This window comes from Eutrigla gurnardus, assembly GCF_963514095.1.
Source record: "Eutrigla gurnardus genome assembly, chromosome: 2".
In the NCBI taxonomy this organism is placed as follows: Eukaryota; Metazoa; Chordata; class Actinopteri; order Perciformes; family Triglidae; genus Eutrigla; species Eutrigla gurnardus.
The window spans coordinates 5816253-5844163 of record NC_139916.1 but is presented as its reverse complement, the minus strand read 5'-3'; the positions used below and the strand labels follow the sequence as shown (position 1 = coordinate 5844163).

The window sequence follows — 27911 nt, the reverse complement described above, 5'->3', positions numbered from 1 at the left end:
CAAATCAGCTGTGGGGAAAACATGTTACATCAAACTGTGAATGATGCAACCGTCGACTGCACTGGGTGCGTTATTGCCAGGTGGATAAACAGGATGAGAAGGAACACTCTTCTTCAAATAGCCCTGCGTGTCATGAGATACGTTGAGAAAACAGAGAATATGCCCGTAGAGATTAATAACAATGATAGTTTATTTATGTACCAGCAGATCTGTTTGCATTGTTTTGGACATGTCCCTGCTTCTAAGCCAGACATTACAGTAGCATACAATGTATGAATTCAGAGGATGTTTTCAATAAAGAAGTGCACATTTTTGAATAACATATTTACAAAACAAGCCAAATACTGTAACTAAACAGATGAAAGAAAACAGAAAAAAGAAGAAAAGCAGAGTATGCCACCGACAAAGCACAAGATGCTAGGTTAACAAAAGACCATGTTACAGTATTTCAGTGAATCATGGGGTCAAGTGCTACAGCAACACCAATGCAAACAATAAATTGAAGTTAGGAATAGGTTAACTGACAAACACAAAGATTGACTGATAGAACTGGTACACTGATGAGAGGGCCGATAGAAAAGAAGAAGAATTACAGTTTCAGACAAAACAGAAAAACACACTCGTTACGTCTCTAAAACTGAAAATAAGATGCCTTTGATTCCGGACAAAAATAACTTCACAGTGTAGTATATAAAAAAAAAACCTTGAGACGGTCAAACAGAACAGAACAAATGACTACAGACTCTCCAAGCATAGTGTTCTCACACACAGGATGTCTTCAACTTACTGGCTGTCCACACATGCAGCAAGACCTTAAATGCAGTAGGACTTAACAGGTGACTAGAAGGGAACTTTGGGACGTTGTTGATGCAAAAAAAAAAAAAGGTGACCATTGGAAAACATGTTTGAAAAAACGATTGCAAAGAGGCTGTTGAGGTTCAGGGACTCTACTGCAATTTCATATATAAAGCTTCTGCATGTAAAGCACTGTGTACTGAGAGAGAGACAGGGCAACCTTAAGAAGTAGCTCAGACAAAAAGGCATTCGTAAGGTTTAGAGTTGCATGGGAACCATAGAAGTGTAATCTGGTCCTCAGGGGTTTTCTCCTGCATCTACGAGGTTACTTTTTGTGTTTCATCCTGAATTATGATGCCGCCTTTCCACACATGTTCATATATATGTATGACACTGGCTGGTTGTAGCATCGGACTCCACCACACAGAACCTTAAAAAAAAAAAAAAAAAAACAGCTGCAGAAGTTCAGTCCGAGAGATTGCGCTGAATAATCAGAGTCTTGCACTTGCATTAATATCGTTATCTTTGCAGCCAGAGACCAGTGAGCTTCCTCCCTTGCACTGCTTCTTTGTGGAGAGCGATGCTGCCGCTGTTCTCTGGCGCCCTCATGTGGAGCTGTACAGGGCAATCTGCTGCACCTTCCCAAGCTGTGTCAGCAGCCGTTTCATTCGGTGCTTGAGCTGAGGCAGGCGGGCTAGAGGCTCGGGAGGCTCCAGCTCCCCGGTGTAGTCCAGCCAGCTCTCCAGCACTGAGGACAACGAGCAGAAGGAGGACCAGAGGTGAGCACAGGTTTACACTTGATGGTACTCCAAACTATCGGTATTAAATGTCTTTCCTGGTAATAGACTAGCATACTTCAATATCATCTTAGCAGTGATATTATTAGTTATTCATACCTGCTGGCTAATGCTGTGTGACGGCAGCCGATAAGACATTTTTAGAACTATCATTTTTGGATAGAAACTTCCAACATGAAACAGTTGCTGCTTAACAAACATTATATATTGATGAGACCACCGATATGAGCAGCGGGTATCATCTTTACCATTTCTTAAAATCAAATCTCAAAGTTCTATACCCTGCTAAAGAGACACAGTGGAGGTCTTACCATCCAGCTCCCTCTCTATGAAGTCCATCCTGTGTGTGACCTCGTCCTGGACTGCATCAATGTGATCCAGCAGGTTGATCTGTCTCTGTTGATGCTGCCTGCTGTTATCGCTCGCCTCTCCAGGAGCTCTTCCACTCTCTTCCCTCGTCTCGGCCTGGGACCAAGAGCCACCAATCATCGAAGCCTGGAGACATGCACATGAGATCACGAGGAAAAGATTTTCATTTCAAGCAGACGCACACTAATAAAGAAACAAACGAGATTGTTACATCGACATTGTTGGTCAAACAAAGGCTGAGTGAAATCCTTGAATCACTGGAGTCACCCAGAGATGTTATGTTGCCATGACATCTTACCTACTTCTAATCTGAATGTTCTATTGTGCTCTTTATCATCAAGACTGTGTGCATAAAGTCACTGATGACTTCCAAGGAATTTATTTATTGTAAAACAAACAAAAAAAGGATGCTAAATATAGCTGCTTGTGCCACTAACAGCTGGACAGACACGTTGTAAAGCTTGTTAACGACATTCAGCAGCTTTCATCACTTCAGAATCTTGATTAATTCAAGAGTAATCCTGCTACTGGTGTAGTATTTTAACAACTGCAACAAGAAGGCATTCAGATTCTCTACGCCTCCACATCTCCTCAACAGCAACCCGGGATGTGGATACGGTTGTATTTTAGTCTGACTGATGAAACTTGATGAGAAATTATCCTTCAATCTCTATTTATACCCTATAGTGATGTATGTATTATCCAAAAAGCATATTATTAGTACACCTCAAATGTGGTTTTACAGAAGGGGAACTATTTCTAGAATCTTACTCCTCACTGAACTCACTATAGTGACCACCTGGGTGCACGTTAACCCTCCCCGTCCGCTGTGGAATACGACCCGTACCTTGTTATTGGTGCCTGTTGCTTTGGGCCTGTCCGTCTCCAGCAGGCTTCCATAGCGCTGCTCCCGCTCCAAAAGCTCCTCTGTGCTCCTCATGCTGTCCTCCAGCTCGGAGCCCTGTCGGGTCTCCACCACCAGCCTCTGCTCCACTGCCGGGTAATATGCCCGCGGTTTCTGGTAGCAATGTTCGCTGGTAATGTATGAGTCCTGGAAGGATGGGAAGGGCGAGGAGGAGCAGGAGGAGGTGGCAGCCGTAGCAGCCCGGCTCAGCTTCTCGAGGGCGTTCGACATTAAAATCTCCCCTCGGCTCATGTCCTCGTCGGGAGTCACGGGAGACGGAGCTGCATCGCTGCCACGGCACGAGTCGGAGGCGAACCGTGACCTCTCCAGATGCTTCCAGGGTTGTCGCCACAGTTGCAAGTCTGGGTGAGTATTGCTCCTGAAAAGCCAAAAGGAATGATTAGATCCAGTAGATCACTGAACAACTCGTGTCTCTTCATGCATCTCCCTTGTACTCACTGTAGGATGCTCATCTTGAGCTGCAGTCCATTGAGGATCTCTACCACGTGGTGCACGTCTCCCAGCAGCTGGTGGGTGGTGGTGATCTTCTTGGCGTTTTGGTGAGAGTAGTTCTCTTCCAGGAAGGACAAGCCGTACATGTGACCATTGCTCAGCCACTCACGATCGTACCAGTAGCGCAGACTCTGCCGCTGACCTGGAAATAATCAACAAATTGCAAAATGTTGTCAAATGCAACGACTTGTTCAGAAATGACAAAACCACAGAAAGGTTTTGGAATTAAAACAGTTCTAAAGTCTCTCTTTAAGAGCAGTGGTGTGTCTGCTTGCTGCTTGGCTTTCTTGATTGTGGGAATTAGAGCATTCATTAAGACGTGGACAATCTAAAGAAGACAATCCGATCATGCAATTCTGTTCTTTAGGTAAAAACAGCACTGAAAAAACTACTAATAATACAGCTCTTTATTTCCACATTTGCTGTCGACACTCTAAGGCCGCTCTATAATATATATACAGTATTAAAAAGAAAGAAATCAGTGAACCAGAAGGCAATCTGCATTCTGTAGTTTAAACCATTTATATTCAGGGACACAAATACATATGCTTCACGATTTATCTGAAGCATAATTGATGGATGTTTTATATTATGTCAGAATTTTTTAGACACATTCTGCGCAGTTTGCTCTGATGTCCACAAACCTAAACCTTGCATACTGTATAGCTAAACGATGGTGGTGCTTTCCCCTCACCTGGTGGGTCTCTGCAGATGTAGCAGGTGTATCGGTCTGGAACATTGTCTTCCAGCAGACCCATGCAGGTGCCGTGTTGCCAACACAAACAATCTTCACACTGAGGGAAGGACACGCATATTCTATATTAATAACACAGACTATAAAAAGAGCTTGCAGTGCCTTCAAATAGCCATGACGGAGAGAGAAAAGCACACCTGAATCATGAAGTCATTCTCTTCTTCCACCTCACAGATACACCGCACGATCTCTTGGTCACTTGTGTCCACAGCACCTGAGTCCACGCTGAGGGGCGGCGTGGTGACGTCCAAATCCACCCCGAAGTCATCGTCACTCCACCCGCAGCTGTCGGTGGACCAGTCGCTGATGCTGTCCTCATCTACAGCCACAGGGACAAACATGATGGTTTTTCATGGAAATGACACACGACAGGAACACACTTTTCCTGCGATGATTTAGCACTCAATCTTTAACTGTACAAAATGTATGTATAATATGTTGTTTATATAATAAAACATGTGATTGTATAAAACAAGCTGAAGCAAGCCGTAGCAGCAAAGATCGGCTCAGGATTCAATCAACCAAGCGTTCAAGAAGAATTGGGTTTTATCTGTGATGGCGGCAGGTTTAAAGCGATGGTTCAGAGTGAAATGCACCCTTGGTCATTTCCAACATGACATCCAGCCAAATACCTCCTCAGAAGCATTTGTAGCGATGGTCAGCATTGGTCAAGATAGGGCTATCAGCCAAATGGCTTAGTACTAGTGCTATAGTACATCTTGTATATCTCGTAAATTACCCCACTAATAATGCATGGAATGTTACCAAACTTCTGCAGTAGTACACATAGGGTCTGTACTCACAAAACGAGGCATTTTAAAGTTTGTAAGTAAACCAGGAGTTTATTTAAAAGAACACTTGCCTGATAGCTTCTATCCTCTGCTGCTAACGCTACCGCAATGTACACTTCCGTGTTTACCCAGCTGTTTATAAATGCTTGTATTATCAGGTCAACACTAGTCAACACTTGTTGACCTGTTAATACAAGCATTTATTAAAAATGTGTTGACCTGATAATACAAGCATTTATAAAAATTCAGTGAAACCTTTTCATACTCTCACGTGAACCTCGCGTCGCGGAAACAGCTGGGTAAACACGGACGTAGCGTCGACGCAGCGCTAGCGTTAGCAGCAGAGGATAGAAGCTATGCCTGGTTTTGTGAGTACAGACCCTATGTGTACTACTGCAGAAGTTTGGTAACATTCCATGCATTATTAGTGGGGTAATTTACCAGATATACAAGATGTACCATTAGCGCAGATACTAAGCCATTCGGCTGATAGCGGCTGTCTTGACCAATGCTGACCATCGCTAAAAATGCTTCTGAGGGGGTGTTTGGCTGGATGTCATGGTGGAAATGACCTAGGGTGCATTTCACTCCGAACCATCCCTTTAACTCTGCAGGTCAGGACTTGTTATGAGGAAACACATTTGGACATGGCGTGATGCACATCACACTAAAACAGCAGCATGATGGATTGAATCCAGAGGGAATAGAAGAATGAAGGGGAGAGGAAGCCAGGTAGTCACACAGACAAACTAACACACACACACACACACACACACACACACACACACACACACACACACACACACACACACACACACACACACACACACACACACACACACACACACACACACACACACACACACACACACACACACACACACACACACAGAGATACCCACCATCCACATGTATCTGCTGTGAGTAGCTGTATCCAGGCCTGCTGGGGTAGGCCTCAGGCTTGTGATTGTGTGAGGGGGGGAATTTGAGTGGCAAATTCAATTTGGACTGAAGACCCAATACTGAGATGTCAATATTCTCCTCACTACCTGTGTAGTCTGTTAATAAAGGGAAGGGGGAGGGGAGGGGGGGGAAGCAGACGTAGAACAAAATGTCAACTTTTGGAAATGCTAAACAAAATGTCCATCAGGTGGTGACAAACCTGTGGCACAACAAACATGGACGAATAATAGACTCAAGAACCGTCGGGGGAGAATCAGTTTGTTTCAAATCCACACCAGCCTTTCAGGCCTTTTAGTAGTCGGGAATAACCGACGAGGAAGCTAACCTACAATACCAGTGTGCATGCCAAACAAACGTGTACGTGCACGCCGACTCGTCATAGGGAGAGAATGGTGTTGGATTCGTGTTTGGATCGTTATCAGCGCCACAACAACACCTGGGTCTTCATCGTCAGCGCCGTCGTCGTGTACGAGAGCGAATGCAAGAAGCGATGATGTCAAAAGAAAATCGCTGCCCGATTGGCGTAATGGAGTGACAAGAGGCCAGCGACAGATGTAACACTTCTCCCACACACAAAGACTCAGCCACCACACCAACACAGGAGTGAATGGAGTGCTTTATGCTTTGCAGGCTAGCCATTTTCCACAATGTCACAGTGAGTGCGCATGCAGAGCAGCAGATAATGCGAGGAGGCCCCATGCCAGGGGACCCCTTCTTACCAGACTTGGCCTTCTTTTTCTTCTTCTTCTTCTTCAGTTTAATGCGGAGGAAGTCCTTCTGTTTCGGTTTCTCTTTCAGTTTGTCTTTTACTGACCCTGAGGACCATCAATTGGCAAGGGTTAAACCATAAAACTGCACTGAAAGATGGGTAGCTAACAGTGAACAGGCAGGACTCTATGGAAGACACAATGCAGTTATTTCTCTCACGCGCACTGCATGATACTGACCGATCTCAAAGCCGCTCTTGTCCGAGTCCTTGTCCTGCTGCTGGCATCCATTCCTGTCCAGCTGGTTCTCCTTGCTCTTCTCCCTCAGCAGTGCCCTCTGCTGGTGGCCCTGGGTGTTGACTGCAGGCGGGGCTGATGTGCGCCTGCCTGCATTTTTCACCTCACCACGGGGCGCCGACGGAGGCCCAACGGTGTCTGAGAAAAACCACAGAAAAGGGCGCTGATATTTTCACATGGCTGGAAGTGCAATATTCATACTGCAGCCTTGTTTTAGAATTGTATGATTATCAATTAAAGCATGTCATGTTTAACCGTTTCTCGTAGAGTAGAGGAACTCACGCATAGATGCAGAGATGGTGCGCCTCCTCTTCGGGCCATCCAAACCAGTAGCAGTCACTATTTTCTCAGAGGCCCTGGTCTGGACGCTCCTGGTGGGGCTGCGCTCCCCCTCCGGGGGCTGCTCCTCGCCGTGATAATATTTCATGTGGTAGTGCAGCAGCTTGGCCTTACGGAAGGACTTTGTGCAGCCGGGAGCGCTGCACTTGAACGGGTTGTGGTCGAGGTTGATGGACAGGACGGGGGGCGGTTGATTTTTTATAACCCTGTACACTGAAACGAGGAACGACATACGTGAGAAGTGTAAAAGAAGTGAATTAACTAAAAAACTAGTTAAATACGTTTTGAGCTGTACTTACGTGGTTCTCTGCTGAATCTGTTGGGGTTGTGAAAGCCCTGTTTCCTTACCGCTGTCGCAGGCAAAAGAAAGAAATGCATGAATTCACGTAGGCGTTGAAAATATGCCGTTCTCACAGCCCTGCAGATCCATGACATCTCCCCCATTAACACTTACGCTTCACAGGCGGGGCAGGTGGCACATCCGCTGCAGGATGAGGGCTTTCTGACGGGATGTTCGGCTTCTGCTCCACATCTCCGTTGGATTCTGCGGTTGTCATGGCGACGGGCGCCTGCTCCATCGCCGCCGACGCCTGAGTGGGCAACTCTGTGTATGGCTTAGGTGACTCTGTGTATGGCTTTGTTCCACTCTGTTCCGTTTCCTCCACTTCCTGCTTCACCTCTCCGTTGACGTGACACGTTTGCTCGTCCTGCTCATCCTCTTCCTCCACCTTCACCCCATTTGTGAGTCCCGACCCCCCTTCTCCACTTCCCGGTTTGTCCTGGTCTGCTTGCTCCGACGTTTCCTTCTCCTGTTTGAAAGCGGGTGCGGCCTCCACCTCGCCGTTCATCTTCTTGTTCTTCTCCTTCACCATCCCCTCGTCGCGCTCCTCATCCTCACTGTTGCTGTCCTCCTCTTGGTCGGACGTGCTGCGTCGGGCTCGCTTGTTCTTGGGGCCTCCGTTCTCCTGGGGCCTCCTGTCCCTGCGGGTCGGGGCCCTCCTCACCATGTTTCTTTCAGAGGACCGAGACGTCCCTGCACCTCCCCTCTATTTGGAGGCAGGACCAAAGGGACGGTTAGCAAAAGACATGATTGACATGGACACAGAATATCTTAATATTATTATATATTATTACATTTACCTCTTTAATATAAGGCTTTACGTGGATCCCCTTCACTGTCTGGATAACGCCATCATAGAACTTCACAGTGTAGGATACTGAGGGGGATAAAGGCCAACATAGTCAGGCAGCCGAACACACACTACTTCTGAGTAAATACACCTTAATTGTGCTGTTGGTGAGTTTTGTAATTGTGCATCAGATCTAGCTTCGCTGCTTCTCGTTGCTGTGCCAGAGGAAGAAACAGACATTTTTCTATTACTGAATGCCACAGCTTCCTTTTTGAAAACAAAGGTGGAACTGAAAAAGTTCAGATGACTGTGTGTGCGCTCCATATTGCATCATATCTTGTATTGAAAACACTGAACTTGAATAGCGAGTAACATCTTTGAACATATATTACTTTAAATACCATGGACATTTTAAACATTTTAAGACGGTTCTACTGAAAACAGCTGAAGGTATAGATACCCACCATCTTTATTGACTGAAATGACTTTAGCGGGGTAGAAACGGCAGTCAGACCAGCTGGCCAGGACCTTGTCATTCACATTAAAGCCCTGGAGGGAGAACAATGACATTTGATCCAGGAAAGTCAAAATCTCATGGGGAGGTGGAGCTGAAATGTAAACACAACTATCATCGCTGTCACATCTTTATTAAAATGAAATACACCAGTAACCCCAGGGTAATGGGTTATAAATACACTAAACAAAGTCTTTTAATCAGCACAAATCAAAGCAACTTACAGGTACAGGGACGTCGTCCTGCAGGCCCTGCCGTCTCAGCTGAACCCTCTCCACGGGTCTCAGGTAGGGACTTGTCCAGTCAAACCACTCGTCGTAGCGGTGGCTCCACTGGCGGTAATGGATCTGTACTTTCTCACCTTCGTAGTCGATCTTCTCTATGTTGGCAGCATACCTGCGTGACGAAAAAGGAATTCAGTAACGTGATTGGACGGCGGGAGGTTGCAAGTTCCTTATCCTCTACTATCAAAACACATAATGAGTGAATCTTGAAAATGTCAAACGTAAAGAAACTCAATGAATCATGAGACACTGCTAACATTAAGAGGATGAGGTGATGGGGGCAGTGTTGAGCATCGACATAAGGTTTTTCCAATACAAATTCAGAAAAGCCGAGAATTAAATAGGAGGACCAACATCAACTGTGTTTTTATGTGTCCGACAAAAGGACTGGGCTGAGTAGTCCTTTTAAAAGTGCTTGTGACACCAATGTCACATGGTTTGGTAAAAAAAATCGTTCCTTTTATAAAAGGATGACAATCTTGATTTCTATTTTAAGAATTACGCAACCATTCATATGATTTATATTATCAGTCACAGATGAATCTCACCGACTTGATCAATTATCAATCCAGATCAAAGAGTCTGCTTCGTTACCAGCTGACGTTTATTGGCTCTTTTGCCAATGAGGATAGATCTGAGAGGCTTTCACTCTTTGTTCTTAATATTTTAGTGTTTTGCAATCATACAGAATAGATGATCCAGGCCCAGAATGGAGAGAGAGAGAGAGAGAGATAGAGAGAGAGAAGGAAGTGTACGGTTACAGGGATGGGGAGGAATGAGCGAGGCCATGACTCACCAGTTTTTGAGGCTGTCTCTGGCCTCAAGCTGAGCTCCCACCTCAAAAGATATCCCTCTTCTGTTAGGGGGCGTCTTACTCATACTGCCCACATCAAGGCTCCCTTCCTGTACACACACACACACACACACACATTAACCAAAACACATGCCAATCAATCCATACCTATATGACCTTGTATACACTAATACTACTACTACTTCTTGCAGTCAGCCAACTCTCACAGGTCATCACTAACAATCACTCTACCAGAAGACTGTGGCAAATCACAGCTTTGCAGCGGAGCGGCAATTTTGCTGTTAAAATGGCACTCCCATTGTACACCACGATAACATAATCCAGGCTGGTATACAAGACATTACCAGCGTAAAACACACACACACACACACACAAGCTACAGATTACACACGTTTTAGCACAGTGCAACACGGTGTAAAAGCAAAAAAAACTGCCATTTTTACGGTGAGCCATGTACCTCAAATGGTGATGAAATGTGTAACTAATACCAGATGTTCAGTGATCACTCGTGGAGACAGCAAGAACGACCTCTACATGATTTTTTTTTAAATAAAAATGAGAAATATATAAGTATTCAGTGTTATTTTAACTCGCCATCAAGCATGAGAAGGCATAATGAGTACATATAACTTGCTCCCCACTGTAAGCACCCAGCAGTACAGTGAATTATGCATCAAGCCGATGCTGATACACAGGATATCGATTATGCAGTCTGCATCGAATGCTGATTTTCCAGGCCTCTTGTCTGAAATAACGGGCTTGATGGAGGAGGCTGATCCTTTTTTTTTTGTCTTGCATAGAAAATGTCATTTCCCGATAGCAGCGCCGCCTTTGTCGGGCACACGCACATGCACACGCGCGGGACGAACCCAGATAAATCAGCGCCTTTGGTTAAAAAACAGCTTACATTAAATATCACAAACGTCTTACTTGTGTCCGCGTCGCCTCGGTTCGCCATAGCGGAGGCAGCCCGTGGCTTCCCAGCGCAGAACAGACAAACCGGATATCTTGACACTACTCGGCCCACGTGTTCTCCGGGCAGCCGATCTCACGTACAGACACAATAGAAGACGACGGGGAGGGTGTGGGGGGGGAGACCCTTATAACGGATCGATTGTGTGCGGCAGGCGGACACCGTGCGCGGTGTCAGGGAGCATCAGAGCTCGTTAAAACGTAATAACAACGAGTGTGCATTTGTGCGCCGTGTACAAAGAGCCAGACACCGGCAGCATCACTGGTAGTTATTTAATAATTGGCTGATAAACTGTGATAAACGGCAGCGCATTACACCCTGTTGTTTCCCCTCCACGTACACGTCACGTGTCTTAACCGTATTTTAACGGAAACTAAAGCCCGCCTTGCGTCCGTGGAGCCCACGGTGAGGACCACTTCTACCGCTATCCCCACTTTATTGTCCGCGGTGTTTTATAACACGGTGGGCGTAGCGGGGAGAGGAACCGTCGCCTACGTCAGCGCTTTAGGCGAACGTGATTGGTCGGGAGAGTCTCGTGTGGGCGGGATGCTCGCGTGTGATTGGCCGCGCGGCTGTCACTCCCGAAGCTCTTCGGGGCCTCGCGCTAGGCCTACTTTGTCATACTTTTTTCCCCCCCCGTGTCGTGAACGAGCGGCGTGGAAATGCGAAGCGCTAAAAAAACTTCACGCAAAACTGAGAAACCACGACGCGATTTAAAAAAGCAGCCGTTGGAAAGAGAACACACACGGCTAGCAAAGACACCCGTTGCTAACCACACCGAACAAGACCGACATTTACAAACGTTACATTTTTTTATTAGCGACTCCGTCACGTTTGTTTTGAACTCAAGAAGCCGACATGCGGCACACCACACCATCTCCGCCGCTGACGCATCCGCCAAAACCGGCCTCGTTCGCGATGTTTCGAGGAATTACAGCCGCCGAAGCGACGGGAAGATGCGAGTTGTGCTTCCTACCTGTTCTCCAGTCACTCTTTGTCCGATGGGGTGTAAAATATGCAGCGTAATCCGTTTAAAGCGCAGCTCCCGCCGCCTCCGCCTGTCTGCTCCGGATCACGCAGTTGAATTTCTCCCAGTTGCATTCTCCACCGGCGCGGGCACTGTGGCGCCGCACTGCGCATGCGCCCACACCGGGCCCTCGAGTATTCAGACATTTGTCACTTAAAAGTTGCATACACGTCGTTTTGCTTTTATGGACATGCTATGTTTATGTATTTCCATAAAAATGTCAACATTTTACAGATGAAGCACTTAAAAAAAAAATGGCCGCTTGATCTTAAATAGCAAAGCAGGCTTTTAAGAAGATGACGTAAGACCAGCTGATATTCTCAGGTATACATATAAATAAAAGCCAATATATTCACTTGCTTCTCTTTACATCCATCCAGTAAGTCCAGGCAGGTCCCGGGCAAGTTTCTCAGCCATTGTTCAGCCACACTTATCTGTCACTGGGCGCATAGCGCCACCCATCGTCCACACAAAGGAACTGTTGTTTACTTAGCCTACAGGAGTGGAGGTTGAGCAAGCTAAACTCAAATTACTAGTGGGTGGGTATCAGCTTCTCCACCATTTTGTCCCTTTATCCATCTACTAGTACATTTATGTGTAATACTATAAATGTATACTATAAATAAATGTAACTAAAACACTGTCGTGAGCCTAGTAGCATATAAACATAATCAAGTAAGTAAGGCTGATGTTTTGTGCAGAAAAGCCACACATTTAAAAATGAAACCAGCTTGTTTCATGACCTCTGTCACTGAGGTCAGAGGTCCTTTCCCACCGTGCCGGCTTCTCACCGGCGGCGGCGGCGGACAGGTCCATGTTTTTTCGGGTGTGTCAGATGACTCAGGTGGCAGTGATGTGCAGAAAAAAGGGACAAACAGTTGAAGGTGAGGGTGATGCTGTGTGACAGGTTGGGGAAGATGCTTGTATCTGTTTGCTAACCTTTTCACCCGTGCAGTCACAGAAACAAATGGGATAATAACGGGTTAAATAGGCTTAAAAGCCCTCTGAATGGTGCGTGTCTAAAGCGGACATGAGATGCCTTCTTTAGCTGTACAAAACACATGAGACAAATGGATGCTCATTTTCTGTGCCTGGTTGTGCAACACATTGCAACTCAAATGTGCCCTTTTAAAGGCCTTGGTGCAAAGGGTAATATAATAAATAGATTTAAACCATGCCAGTCTCCTTAAAATATACATGGCTATGTTTCAAACCCTCAAGTTTTCACCTTAATTGAAAAACTTATGTCCAAACCAATGAATATATGTAGTTATTAAGAGATTTTATCCCTTAAACTGTTTATGGAATTCATTAAAATCCTTGATCTATAATACATTAGTTTACCCATAATTTGAGCCCACCTTGCAGGTATAAATACACAAATACAGAATACATTTACCCAAATAATAAGATAAATTAAAAATCGTTTAAAATATAAATGCCACCTGCAAGTATTTTAGACAATTAAGAAATACTGCAAATGAGAATTAATTATTCACAAGAGGCAAATTAAAGTTCTCTAGTTATTCTAAGACCTGGATCATGTGGTTGCAGCTTCCTGCCAGGGGGGTATCTGCATGTTGCCCCCCCCTCTCTCTTCCCTCATTTCCTGTCTCCTCCCTGCAATCCTCTATCTAAATACATGCAAATGTGCCAACATAAACACAAAGCACCCAAGGTACAATTGAACAAACCTAAAGTTTATTTCTGGACAGTCATTCCATTATTATAACAAGAAGATATGCAAACACACATGTACACACACACACACACACGCACACACAGAGTGGTTTGAATCAATCCTATGTTCAAAAGGCAGGTGGGTTACAGCAGAGAAATGAATAGTTAATTACAAAAAAAAAAACACTTCTTATTGCTCTTTACGGCAACATTTAACTTCACCCTTCACCTGGATCATTAGAAGTCACCTATGGAGAGTTAATACTATATACACACAGGATTTATTTACATCGGCAAAGCCTGAGAGGGGACACAAAACGCTTCATCTACATTCTCATAGTGCTCGACAGTTGAACAACACTCCATTCTCAGTACAGGGGTTTGTGGTAGATTAAATTCTCAGTCTGTGAGGGAGGCCGTACAGTCATCACACCCGTTTTATCAGAAGACCTGAGCCAAAAAAAAAAAAACATACAGACAACAGACCACAAACAAAAGAGAACACAATTCCAATTGAAAGACTTGTTTTTTTTTAAAAATAGATAATAGAGAAAGAGCAGTTGAATTACCAACCTCCCACACCGCGATGACATAAACTGTAATTACAACATTCTTGTCTGGCTTCAATTGAGTGTAAAATCAAAGCACTTCCAAGTTTTATTTTCTTAGAAAATCGTCGCTATCCGTTAAAAAAAAAGAGCTTTCTGCACATCCTTCCAGTCCGTGCTTTGAAATGAAGGCTCTCTGCTCATAATAGTCGTTGCGGTGCCTCGTAAAACGAAATACGAGGACGCGAGTTAGCAGTACAACTACTCAAAACAGCACAGGCAAGCTTATTAATAAGACACCATTACAAATCTCTTTTACGTTTTCAAATTTCCTGTACATGATCAAAGATTTCCGTGTCTTTTGTTCACACTCTGACAACATCACACACACACGCACTTGAATGGAACTCGAATGTCAACGCTGCTTCCTTTAGGTTTGTTGTGAATACTTGTGACGTAAATACTGTAAGACTTCACACAGCCCAGTTATCCTATGAAACGAGTACTACCCATTCAGTAAGAAATCAAAGAGTACATCTGTTTTCACATGCAGCGGTTAGAAAATACAGTCATTATTCATTTAGCCACCGTTTATTTTAGAATGAACACAAAACACATTCAAAACCTAAAAAAAGGTGATTTTGTGTTTTGTATCTCAGTAAGAAAAGCAAGTGAGAACAAGGGTCCGAAGTCCAGGCTGATCTCACACTGCTTGAGGTGTTAATATCTCACCCGAGAGTTTCCAGTGTGGTCTGAACAGAAACAGTGTTTGTGCATGATTGTAAATGTGTAACCGGAGATGCCGATTCAGCACCCGAGGGGTCTACACCACCCCTTCGATGAAACTGGTCTCCAGGTGAACGATGAGCATTCTCAGGAAGGACATTTCCTTGCGCGTGTTCTCGAAGATGATGCGCGGGTCGTCGGATTGGCACCGGAGGCAGTTGGGGGCCATCACCATGGCCAGGTTGTTCACGTCCATCTTGGTTATAGCCACGTTGGAAGGTTGGGCGAATACCTGGAGAGTAATCAGTACGGAAGGAGAGAGAAATGAGCAAGGCTGAATGGACAGGCTGACCTTTGACCTGCAGCAAGTAGCACATGAGTCACGATCAGTTAGTTCAAGTTGAGGTTTACTTTTAATGGATTTTTGAAGGTAGAAGGATTTAAGTTCACAACAACACAGAAGGGATTGTAGTCGAAATAACAATACAAATTCTGTTTTAATTCTTCAGGCAGTAAAAAAGCCTTTCTGAAAATTACAGCATTTTAGAACACCATACAATATGATTGTTTTTTTGTGGTTAAAACATAAAAAAACATGTTTTTTTGTGCTTTAACCATTGTGCAACTGAAACAGGAAGAGGACAGGCTTTTTTCCCTCCTCCAGTTGCTAACCCCAGTGGAGGAAATGGCTGATGGTAGAGCAACTGTGAAAAAACAAATGCCGTGTGTCCTGTGTTGTTGGTGGTTGCTGGGCTCCGAGGAAAATGGAAAGCCACCCGGTTGTCTTTGCGACAGCGAGGCAAACAATCATACCACTTGGAAACGCAGGGGAGGAAATTTTAAAAGGTGGCTTTTAATCATTTGACCATCAGTTTTAATTCTAATTCTCATCTTTTATCAAGTTTTAGTTAATTCACTTTTTTAAATATAGTTCTCGATGTATTCGTTTTCAGAGCTGAATATAATATTACAATTAGTTTGTATGTGTTTTTGTTGTGTGTGCGAACAGGTAACATGGTGCTTCTTCATTAAAATAAACTAAGGATGGAAGAAAGACTAAAAGATATCATCATAACGGTGTTATAATGTGGAATATAGACCCTGGTTCAGATGTATTAGTGTTAAAGGCTGTGTTTCACACATTTCCGTCAACATGTTGGTTACCTGCAGGAAGTGGATGAAGTAGCAGAGCACCAGCCTGTTGAGCTCAGGCAGAGACTGAACCACAGCGATGGCCGCCACCGGGTCGTCACAGTTGCTGACACACTGCTTGTAGAAGTTCATCGGGATGAGAGGCTCCTCCAGCTCCCGATACCACAGCTTCATTAGAGAGGCTGAACAAGACAAGCATTACTCTTAGTATTCATATCCAAACCCTACGCATACGACTAGGGCTGTACAATATTAACACAGACACACAAAAACAAAATGAGGCAAATATGTTCTCCCTCACCAGGAACGTTGGGGTCAGAGAGATTCTCTGGGATCCTCCACTGGTCTACTTGGAGCTTCAACGCATTCACTTCATCGATGTCTCCGGGCACTCTGAAAAATGAAACACAGCACGTCAGTTACACTCAAAGGCCACAAGAGGGACCTCCGCTCCCGTCGTTACAGATCCTCCTCCACGCTCTGGCAAATCAGTTACTCATGCACACCCAATTGGTTTCAAATGTGGCCTGGTGGCTGAAAGCACTGTTCTTTGTTTACAGTAGGAACAAAACAAAAACAGAATAACCATAACACAATCAAAACACACACAGTTCCCGCGTAGCGGCGGAGTTTCACAGGGAGATCCGAGTCTAGTCCGTTTGACGAAAAGGGAACGAGTCAAGACGTTCCAGCATTACATTTGTTGGAGGAGACCCTACACAAACACACAGCTGGGTCGTTCCCACGTGCTTGTCAGCTTTAGCAGAAACGCAAACACACATTATGAAGCAGCAAATTAAACAGCGCGGGGCTCAGGAGCAAAGCAGAGCTCTGTTTGTTCTGCTGCCTGTTGTGTACAGTGCACAGGGAGAATTACAGTGATACAAGAGACCACACACACATTTGTTTATACACACGATGCATTCAGAAGAGTACATACAGTACAAGAAGATCCCCCCATCTAATTTCCTCAAGTCGAGGCATGAGTTAGTACCTGAAGATGCCCTCCGTCTGAGCCCCGCCCAGAGCCAGAACGTACTGGGAGAGCTGAACCTGCACCCAGGGCAGTTTCCTATCCGGGAAGAGCTCGCTCTGCCTCTCCATCACCTCCTCCAGAGAACTGCCAAACAGGGAGGGAGTGACGATGGCCCGCCTACTGTGGTCGATCTCCTCCAGCGTGGGCTTACGTAGACCCTGGATGGGTGGGAGGAAAGGGGTAGATTTACTACCTGGGACCATGTCAGAGACTGTGATACTAATCATGGCTGTGTCTGCAGCTGCTCTACTATGACTGGGTCTGTGTTTATGTCTCTACCTGTGACTGTGCCTGTAATTACGTGTCTATGTGACGGAAGCTACGATGACTCAGATGCTGAATCGTAATTTTCTGAACTGATTTGTCCTATTTTTGTCACGTGAAAGTGACATTTATTCTTACCTTTTTGCCTCCGGTGATCGCCACCTTCTGCAGTTTCCGATAGCAGAACTTGCCGTACGTGCTGATAGGCAGACCTGTAGGTTGATACAAAGGAAAATTTAGGACTGAGAAAACCAAAGTCCACAAGAAACACTGTGAACACTGCTGTTATGTCCTCTGTGTAAAAACCCTTAAGCATCAGGCATTACCGAGTAATACATTCTTTAAATTTGTTCTCACAAACAAGTCAAACTGCGTTTTCTTTCCCACAGATGTCAAATAACGTATGAGAGACAGGCAGTGGGAATTGGAGAGACATGTTGACGGTGTGGTTCTGGCATATGGGGATTAGAGCGGGCCTGGCTAAACTGTCAGGCTGAGAAAAGATTTACTACGGCTGTTGAACAAAAGCTTCAGAGACAGGATCCGGCCTGCACATCCAACGTTCAGGTGATTCATCGGAGTACACAGACATAAGGGGCTACAGAGGGAATGACAAACACAGAGGCTGTCTGCTACCTGCCCTATAGCGACTGTAGGGTCCGGATCTAGTTTGGAAGTGGAGAGGAAGATTGTTTTCTGGAGGTGGGATGTCCTTCCTTCATGATCTCTCCTTAAACAGTGAAGAGATTTTGTACATTTCTAGCTCCCAAAACGAGCAAAAAGCCAACAGAAAACCTTGGCTGGTGTGACATCATATGCACTCATGAAAATCTCTCAATGCTGTGGAAACTGGGGTTTACACCAAACACTGAGCTCTCATTGGGCCCATTCCAATTCCCAGACTCTCCACCGTATCAGCCACCTGAACCAGGGCCAGTTGGACAAACCCACTGATTTAAAAAAGTAACAAACACTTTCCACCGGCATGTTCCCAATAGCCAAAGCCCACCCTCCCTCCCCTGTTTTTATGGCAAACAGGTGACTCCCATCCATGCACGCTCACAACCTCTGCCAATCTGACCACATTAAACTATAATTATATCCAATTAGGGAGATCATACCAATAATTCTCCTCTTGATCTTCTTTCCCCGAGGCTCCCAACTAAAGAGTCCGTCCACTTACTTACAGAACGGCAGGAGTGCAGAGCTACTTTCCTGCAGTGATGAAGGGTTTTAACACTACTGGTGGTCTATATTTACATCAGGTTTGATGGCATGAAAACAACAACAACCAGGCAACCAAAGCCCTGGAGGAATAGGAGCTCATTAGGAGCTTGAGTGTACTGTAACAGGATGAGAACAGCATGACACCTGTCTCCACGTGTGATGAAGCTAAACACAACAAAAACACAGAGTCATTAAAAGATGTCTAGGAGACAACCCGAGTCTCATTTTTGGTATTGTTTACGAGACGAGTATGCGCTAATCCGAGAGCTGGCTGAAACCAACGCTTCCCTGAGCCCAAACAAGTCCTTTTCCAAGCCCAGACCAGATCTTATCCTGAAAAGAGGCCTCACGTTCCCACATGTGACCCGTCATCTTGCTGCTCACAGCTGCTTATTACTCTGGTCAGACACAATGAACGTCTCCCAGCTCCTCCATCCATCAAGCAGCAGCTCCCATTGTGCTATTTTTGCGCATGCAAGACTTTTTTTTTTCTCTGCTGCCTTTCATCAAGATTCATCTCTCTAACAGACCTTTACAGTTAGTCAGGAACAGTCAGTAGGCTTTCTCTTTGACCTCTTAGTCACTTGGAGTCTGAGTCACTGGAGCACAATGTGTGAGGCCATTGCTGCGGTGACTGTTGTGAGATGATAGGGTTCCTCTCTAGTGACATCATCATCAAGAGCTGGCAGTGTGGGCTGCTCTAATGAGGGCACGTGCTGATGAGTAGGTATCCCCTTAAACGGCCGTCTGACATGCGAGTGGCGAGAGAAAGACCGCTAATATGACTCACAGCGTTGGCCATTGTGTGCATAGAGAACGTTCTGAAATTCTCATCCTACATATTTTTTTGTTTTTTGCAGCTCGACTTTCTGTGAAACCCATTCATTGTGTCTGCAAGTACATCAGCGTGGACTCATCTGACAAACTGCACAGCGCTGGATTTTCCATTCCACTCAAAGTGGTCACTCTACAGGGAGCGATACGTTAGATTTGTAATGGCTTTCACGGCTTAGGCTCTAGACAGCTTTTGAAGAAAGTGGAAAAACATCTTTGGGAGTCCCTCCCCTGCGTACTTTGTGCTCTGTCAAACAGATATGCTTGTAAAACTGTGAAATGCTGAGGACCCAATGTCCTTAAGGTGATATTTTGGACTGAAAAGCAAGGGAATGAACATTTACCCTCTTCGTCATCTGTATTCTGTTTCCGCTTCTTTCTGGACTTTGAATTCTTCTTCAGCTTCAGTTCTTGCTGCTCGAGTATGAACTGGGTCACTGTGGAACCGAATGTAGCAGGGGATAGATGGTTAAACACAAAGTCCAGCAAAAACAACACTTTATATCGTGATCATACTGACTTCATCAAATTACAATTCCACAAAGAAAGGGAAGAAAATGCAATATTAAAAGAGAGTGACATATCTCTGGGTTGCATTAAAAATAAATAAATAAAAACAACACAGGGAGGTACAGAAGAAAGAAAGGTGACCCACCCTCTTGCTCAGTCTGAGACTCACATTTCTTGTCGCTGGTGGGCTCCGTGTGTCTCTGGATGTAGCCCTCCAGGTAGCAGCGGAACTTGGGCGAGGGGGCAAAGAACGCCAAGCTGACGGCCATCAGCTCCCAGCCTGCCGCCAAGCTTTTAGGGGTGGCATTACCTGTGGTCTGCCTCACCAGCTGCACGTACAGCTCGTCCCGCAGTCCCGGCATGTCCCAGCACTTGGTGATGATGATGAGGGCACAGTGACGGCGGTCTAGGCGCGAAGGCCTGTCTCCCATGTAGGCCTGCACCAGTTTGAACATCTCACAGGCCTCCTTCCTGACGGCACGGTTGCTGGTTACCAGCATGGGCTTTTTGATGGACCCGCGGTTCCACGACAGCATGTTGGCGATGGAGACGCGGCGACGGAACAGGCCTTGCGTGTGCATGTTGAGGTGCTTGCTGGCCCAGTCCTCCATGCCCATGTCGGGAGGTGGGGGCTGCCGCAGGGTGGCGTAGGAGAGCTGGTAGGCGGCTCTTACTCCTGCCCCGTCACCTCCCTCCCTGTTTTCATGGTTGGCAGGGCGGTGAGGGCCCAGAGAAGCAGTCCGCCCATCCACCATGCCTTTCTTCCTGCTCTCCAACTGAGCCTGCAGTTCAAGGGTGCCCTCCTGCAGGGGGACAAGAGGTGGACATGAGATAGGAGGTAGAAGGAGATAAGAGTGCAGCAGGGGTACAAACTGTGTGTGCTGCTGCTGAGTCTTCCCTGTGTCACACAAGAAACCGTGCTGCCTTCCGCCTACCGTGCTCTGCTCTGCGATGCTGGGGCTCGAGGGGGAATCGTTGCAGGAGCAGCACATTCATTTCCTGATGCCAGAGAGGAATTGTACCGGGAAAGAAATCTCCCCAAATCCTCATGACCTCTGGCCTCAGGAGCAGGTGACCAGATAGTAGTCCCTTCCCACACCAGGCCCCGCTACTCTACAAAACCAAAGCTATGCTCTAGACCTCCCTGTGGTCCCTTGTGGTGCAGTTTATGACTGTAAGGAGCACCTCAAAGTCCTTAAAGAGAGAAGGCCAGTAAACCAGATACGCTTTGCAAACAGCCAGGAACAACACCAAACCTGAGCCAGAATCAAAGCTCAAATATACTAATGGAACATTAAATGTCTTTCCAATGAGACCCTGATGTCATATGGAGCTCACAATTACCAGACAAGCTGGACTCTGCATTTTTGGTTTCTCAATCAAATGCAGCAGATGTGAGGTTGGGTTTTGGCAGAGTTTATAAAGTTGTACATAGCTGGTGTTTCTTTTTTTAATGGGTGACAGAGGTTAATTACAGAAGAAGTACAACAAAGCACATGTTAAATTAAGGAATGTACAACTTCTATTTTCCCTAAATTACAATGTTTAACAGATCGCTTACAGATGCAACCAGCACAGGATAGTCATGTTTCATACTATGGATTGAGGCTCAACAGTGAAGCAGTGGAAAATGACCTCAACTTTAAAAACATGAATTATTCATGTTTTTTGGTGGAAAATGACAGTTTCATCGCATTCTACGAACACGCTAGTTCAAAAGGTCTTTCATCAAGAACACAATGTTCAAATATGGATATAAAGAGCTGCTCATACATGGAAAGCCATAATCTGTGAGTGCATGTGTGTGCGTGAGTGATATAACAGCAGGTCTGAAGAACATTCCAGGACGGACTTAGGGGGCCCGCTCAGTGCTCCTTGGCTGTTGTCTAACATGCTTAAGCTACAATGGTACCAACACGCCTCGGTACCAGCCTGCCTCCTCTTCTTTTTCCTCATCTCCCTGCCAAGCCTGGGCCATATGGTCCGCAGCGGCCCTCCTTCCTGACCAAGGGAAGCCATGTCCTGAATCTCTCAGGCCTGGCATGGGCCCCAGATGCCCAAGCATAGAGCTGGCATACGAGTACACAGTACCTGCAGCGCAGGGCAGATGGACGGTGGTAAGAGGATGACAGGTAATGCTGGGACGGTGGCCATTATAGTCAGCAGTCCCGAGCCTTCCCACTGCCTAATGTCCTGGGGACATTTTAGGCACTCAAGCTCGGAATGTAAAATATTTCATTACTTAGAAAACGCTCTGTGTTGTCTTCAAAGAGACAGATTACTTTTGCTCATCCCACAGCTGCCTGTTGAACCAGACATTCGTGATTATAATTTCAGGGCTACAGTGGGACCACTGCTGAAAACGATACTAAAATTAAATATGGAAGTTAATTAAAGTAAATATGGATGCTGGTGCAAGAGGTGATTTGAAGTTGGATCTTGGAAGTGGCTCCACATGATGCTACTTATATATCCGATCTTTGATCATGTGCACTTTTTCTAAGGACCCGTGACGTCACGATAAGCCATCACCACGGCCTCAAAATGTGTCTCTTTGTACGTTAGTGCTGTGCAAATCAGAATATAACCATAAAACCGTGTTTTGTTGTCTGGTCTGCCCCAATAGCCAAGAGCAATATTTCACACAAATGTGTCCATTCTTCCACTTAGAGCTCTCTGAGGGCCAGACACACTGAACCTAACAGAAGCAGCAGCTAGATATTCCCGATAAACGTTTTATTCAGGAATGACTCATTCATTCGACACAGTGAGACTGAATTCTTCTCTATACTGGAGCTACTTAAGTAATCAGTGAATTTTCAGAGCAAACAAAGCTGCATCCAAGCAAACCTGGAGGCAAACGGACCACACTATTAGACACAGCTGAGCTCTTAATCAGACAGCAAAGTATCATAATGTTGGCTATAATGTGTTCCCTTACTTATTAAGAAGAATTGATTTATTTTCTCACTGGATGCCTCACTTGCAAACAGACACACAAACATAATAGGGGTAGGGGTTACCTGGGAGGGCGGTCCTGGGGTCTCTGGCGAGGAGAGGCTGGCCTGGCTGTTCACACTCATCTCCAAGGTGTCCACCTTTTCATAGGTCCTTTTCTGCCTCCCTGGGATCTCCAGAGGGGTCAGTGCAGGGATGCCATGGTTACCTGCCCTGCTCAGTGACCGGGGAGCCCCAGTGAGTTCCTCTCGTGACGCGCACCTACTTGCTGACCCCCCTGCCCCTCCTCCGTACCACCTAAGTGAGTCGGCAGGGGACCGCGTCCGAGGCACGACGACCCTCTCCCCCACATCTGGGTCCAGCCCCGCTCTCACCTCCCTCATGGTGTTGGAACGACTGACCACCTCCCTCATCTCCGCCATGAGCCTCTCGTTGAGGGCGCACAACTCCCCGCTGCTGCCCACTGACCCCGGCCTGCCTCCTGCACCACCACCGGCTCCCACCCTCCTCCTGCTCTTTCTTCTCAGACTTGGGGAGGGGCCGGTGGAGTAACCAGAGTCTTGATAGTTTGCCGTGGCCAGGGGGGTTGAGGAGGGGAAGTCCTGCGAGGCCTGGCTGCTCTGTCTGCTGTGTCGTGCCTCCATGGCGCGCTGGACAGTGGCCTCAAGAACCCGCCAGCTTTGCTTCTTGTCCAGTGTACTTGGGCCTGGGGTCCCTGGCTCTCTGTCCCTCAACTGGCCTCGAGCCTGGGGCAAAGAGTGGGCCTGGGCCTGGGGAAATGACGGAGGCTGGGGCAAGACAGGATCCTGCCTGGAGGTAGGGGATGGGGTACGTGTGGGTACAGGAGAGCCAGATAGCAGCCCCTGTTTGGGGTCCACGTTGATCATGTGCTTGATGCACTCCAGACCAGCTGGGCTGTAGTCAGAGGCAGAGGGGTTCCTCCTGTGTCTGGTCCCTGAACCAGGTGGCTGGATGTGCCTGGGTTTTTGGAGGCTATGCGTCGGTGTCAGTCGAGACAGAGATTGTCCGTTGTACAGGTGCGCCCCCTCGACCTCCATGTCTGTAGGGGGTTCATCATATATGGGACACTCTGAAACTGGCTCATCATAGATTGGGGTAGTGCAACCAATATGGGGAGAGACAGGGCATGGTGTGCTGGTCTGTGACCGGTGAAGGAGCGGACTGGGATGGCTACCGTCCGATGTCACCAAACAGAAGCTGCCATTGCTGGCTTTTCTCAGGTGATGGGCTTGACGCGTGTCAGCTGTCATTTTGCCAGAGGGGGCAGTTTTATATCCATGGGTGGAGCTTAAGTGTCCTGCTTGGGTTTTATTGCTGGAGGGGTGCAGGGTGAAGGTGTTGGCTTTGCTGTTTGCACTGTGCTGGGGGTGCTGCTGCTGCTGCAAGACTGGAATGGGCTGGCTACGGCTCATGCTGTTCACCTTCACCAACATGGCTGCCTTAGAACCAGGCGTAGGCTGCCATCTTTGAGAAGCATCCCTAAAAAGAGAGAAAAAACAAACAGATTGAGATTTGACATTGGTCAAAGCAACAAAAGTATATATAAAGTCGAAAAGAAACACCCAAAATCCAACACGCCGTGCCATAAAGGCTCAATCATACACAGGCATTCGCTATATTTCAGCTTTTCCAAAAAATCCAAAGTTGACAGGGCTGGGAAAATCAGCAGCAATCCACAAATACTTCTCCAAACATTTCACTGACCTCCAAAGACTTTACTCCATTTTTAGTCTGGCAGTCATAATAGCCTTGTTAAACTCATGAGACAATAACTCCAGTGTGTGTTGTGCAAAACCAAGCGCCTAAAAATACTGAGTGACTGAACACAACACATCCACATGTCCACTATTTCATCCACTATCACATGGCATACAAGTCCGCCATCTGAATCAACATTTGGACAGTAAACCAGCAGGCCACATGAAAAGAGGTTGATCATAGAGAAGTCAGGATTGCAGAAGTCCACAGCTGAGAATATCTTCACTCGGGTCCAAAGGTTAATTCTTCTCCTTTTGGTTGAGCGGCTGGGCTAACTTCAAACCCAATGGCCCACTGCTAATCCCAGCAACCTAGAACAATCTGCCATGAATCTGGTCACGCTGCTCCGGTCTGCTGCCCGCCACTTGGCTGTCCCCTCATAATCTTCACTTGCTATCAGCGCTTTTCATTCCTCAACTGATCCAAACTTGCCCTCTTAAACCACCGAGTGTGTCCAAAGCGGGCATTAGTGCTATTCACCCATGGACACAGTTGGTGGCGGGCCAGAGTAAGACACGTGTGACGCAGTAAGAACATACGAGACTTCCTCTCTTAATCGAAAAGGTCAACCAGGTAGCCTTAATACGTTTGAAGGCAGGGAAAGGAGACTTACCGCCTCTACCTCCAATGTCTTCTTAACATTCAACGCGGTAATTAACTTGATGAAAGCGGATCACCTTCTGTCCTCGTTAATCCAAAACATAAACACCGAGCGCGTAGTGCCATATAACAAGTGTTCAAAGGTTTCCCTTTGGTACGGCTTAGTTGAGAGTTTCTCTCTAATGGCAGCAAGAGGATGCAAAGGGAGGAGGAAAGAGGTGGAGTGAACCCCCCACCCCCTCCCCACGTCTCTCTGGAACAATGCTGAAACAATTCCCCTGAGGTCCTGAAGCCAACGGCAAACTTCCTTTAGTCCTCCTAGCTACAGCTCGTCATACTCTCTCTCTCTCTCTCTCTCACCCCCGTCTATAGAGTGAGTCACACCACCTCAGCGGTTTGAATGTAAACAGGCTCTCATCTTCAAACGGTCCCACAGATTCGACCTCCAGGCAGGGCCTATTAACAGCTGGATCGCAGCCACCTGGCACAGCACCAGGACAGCCTGCCACAAACACCCTCCGAGACCCCCACCTCACGGAGACCAATCAGGAAAGTTTACTGCCTAAATAACACGTAAGACACACACAAAGACAGACACGTGTGAAGACAAGGAGCTTGGGACGGACGGGCTTCACCCCAAACCACCACTGTTTTAGCTGTTACGAGCGAGTGCGAGTGTGTATGGTTACATGGGCTGGGGAGGGGGGGTTTGATAGGTGACAGCTGTAAACATGAGAAGCCACTGTTTGCACTCTTTGAAACAGTGTATGTGTTCGCACTCTGGTCTCGTCGAGGAGGTGATACAAATGCTCTGTTAACACCGGTTTGCTACGGCAGGAACAACCCACGCATGAAACATCAGGGCTTTTCTTCTAATGGGACGGCCAAGGAACACAGTGGACCTGACACACCAAACCACAATAATCAAATTCCACTTCCATTATCCACAAAGAAATCAAAGCCCGCTGTTCACACAATCTGAGGCTCATGTAATGACTGCCCGTAAAAAAGAAGCTGACTTTCATGTTCTTGGTGGGTGGGTGACGTACGTTATGAGGACTGACCCTGAGATAGTAGTGACCACCACTTCCCGTCAGAGGAGGTCCTCTGGAGGGTTGGAGAGAGGGCTTCCCCATATGCAACACAAACAGGAAATGCCTAATGTAATGCTCACACGCTGCTCCCAAGGCGGAAGTATGAGCTAAATCTTAATTATAGTGAGCTTATGTACAGCTTCACAAACGGTTTCACATCATACATGGGAAACTCGATATGTTTGGACCCCAGTAGGCCCTGAAATGATCATCTCCACATCCACAACACACTGTATGCCTCAAAGTATTCCTTCCTGTCCATACAAACACTAAATGATATCTTATGTGATTGCAGGAGCAACGATCAACAAACTATTCATCGTCGGGGCCTGAAACCGAACACATTCAGAGGCCTGTGAGGAAGTCCAGCTCACAATGTCGGGAGAAAGGGATTTTGTCAGGCTTTGTCTCTGTTGTCTGCCTACCATTGTCCCACTCGGGCTCAGTAGAGGTCTAGCATGTTCACCCCCTCCAGCGCTGGCACATTATGTTGGCAGGCAGCAGGGAGTTCGGTGCAACGCTCATCGCGATTGCATGGGAGTTCTGGAGCCAATCCCAACAGGCTTTGCGGCGTCTTCGATCTCTTACCAAAAGCCTCTAATCTCATTACACAGCTAGAACAACACTTGCATATCAGTAAACCTCAGGTCAACCAAATAAACTATGATTACAAACCTTGAACCCAAAGCGAGATGGTACAATGGTGAGAAAATGCAACAGGCCGACAGTGGGGAGACGACTGGTGGGGTGGGGGGTGGTGGTGAAGGAGAACAGAGCTAGAGAGACAAGGGAGGAGGGTGTGAGCATGTGTAAATGAGAAGGGGTGGGGATTAGTCGTGGGAGAGTGCAGCAAGGGAATGAGCGGGAAGGCTGGCATTCCTCAGGGCTCATTCAGGGGCCTCTCTGGCAGTGTGGGGAGCCTCACACAATGCATGGCTGTGCCATCGTCACGGAGACGCCGCCCTCAACAACAGCAATGGAGCGCAAGTGAGGGAGGGAGGGGGGGGCGAGAAAGCTGATAGGGAAGAGGCTGAACCTGAAAGAGCCATCTTCAACCTTTTGAGTTAGACAGGAAAACAGACTCTTATGTAACACTAAACAGGCCTGGACTTTACTCCACCACAATGAAAGTTGTTGGGAAAGGGTGTGCTGCCCGCTAGTAGCCTGTCAGGTGTTGAATGTTAGCTGAAGGTGGGGCTTATGCACAGCAAGTTATCACAGGAGGTGAAGGAGTTGATGGTAATTATCACTGGGAGTGCAAACACTCGGCCCATTTTTCTAAATCTCTACGTTTGCCACGAGATAATCTTCATTTCATCCATTTCTCAAGCACACATGATTAAACAGACACAGCGTGCGTGTTCACACACCTATCCTACGTCCACATGTGCTCTCACAAACCCCTTCATTCACTGCCTGGAGCTTCCGTGCGAGACCTTTTGGAAGAGGGAGAAATGCGAGATAAAATGAAGTTAGAGGTCCAACAGGGTAATCTGATTGGCCTCTGGGGCAGCAAATCAACTTAACAGTCA

At 46.6% G+C, this 27911-nt stretch overlaps 2 protein-coding genes across 7 annotated transcripts in view; both read right to left on the bottom strand.

Moving 5' to 3' along the window:
- Positions 1-166: 166 nt before the first annotated feature.
- On the bottom strand, positions 167-12057 carry phf20a (PHD finger protein 20, a). Of its 2 annotated transcripts, XM_084028223.1 has the most exons (17): positions 11921-12057; positions 9954-10060; positions 9098-9269; positions 8824-8908; positions 8370-8446; positions 7684-8275; positions 7529-7579; positions 7173-7442; positions 6834-7028; positions 6606-6701; positions 5826-5981; positions 4270-4451; positions 4073-4172; positions 3325-3520; positions 2809-3244; positions 1904-2087; positions 167-1543 (listed from the first exon to the last, which is right to left on the bottom strand). In XM_084028223.1, exons 2-17 carry the CDS (start codon positions 10034-10036, stop codon positions 1401-1403), a joined length of 3018 nt encoding a protein of 1005 aa, XP_083884349.1. In that variant the 5' UTR covers positions 10037-10060; positions 11921-12057; the 3' UTR covers positions 167-1400. The 2 variants fall into 2 exon arrangements, with proteins under 2 accessions (XP_083884349.1, XP_083884350.1); XM_084028224.1 differs by lacking the exons at positions 5826-5981; positions 11921-12057.
- A 1593-nt stretch (positions 12058-13650) lies between these two features.
- The window catches only part of arhgap46a (Rho GTPase activating protein 46a), a 29303-nt gene continuing 15042 nt past the window's right edge, over positions 13651-27911 (bottom strand). For 3 of the 5 annotated variants that reach the window (XM_084028185.1, XM_084028187.1, XM_084028188.1), the window contains 8 exons: positions 22972-24406; positions 20094-20751; positions 19783-19875; positions 17516-17589; positions 17072-17271; positions 16379-16470; positions 16090-16259; positions 13651-15217 (listed from right to left, as the gene is read on the bottom strand). In XM_084028185.1, coding sequence (XP_083884311.1) covers positions 15023-15217; positions 16090-16259; positions 16379-16470; positions 17072-17271; positions 17516-17589; positions 19783-19875; positions 20094-20751; positions 22972-24406 — 2917 coding nt within the window. In that variant the 3' untranslated portion in view covers positions 13651-15022. Of the gene's footprint in view, positions 15218-16089; positions 16260-16378; positions 16471-17071; positions 17272-17515; positions 17590-19782; positions 19876-20093; positions 20752-22971; positions 24407-25298; positions 25417-27911 lie in introns of those variants that run through there. The other 2 variants (XM_084028189.1, XM_084028186.1) reach the window with 2 other exon arrangements.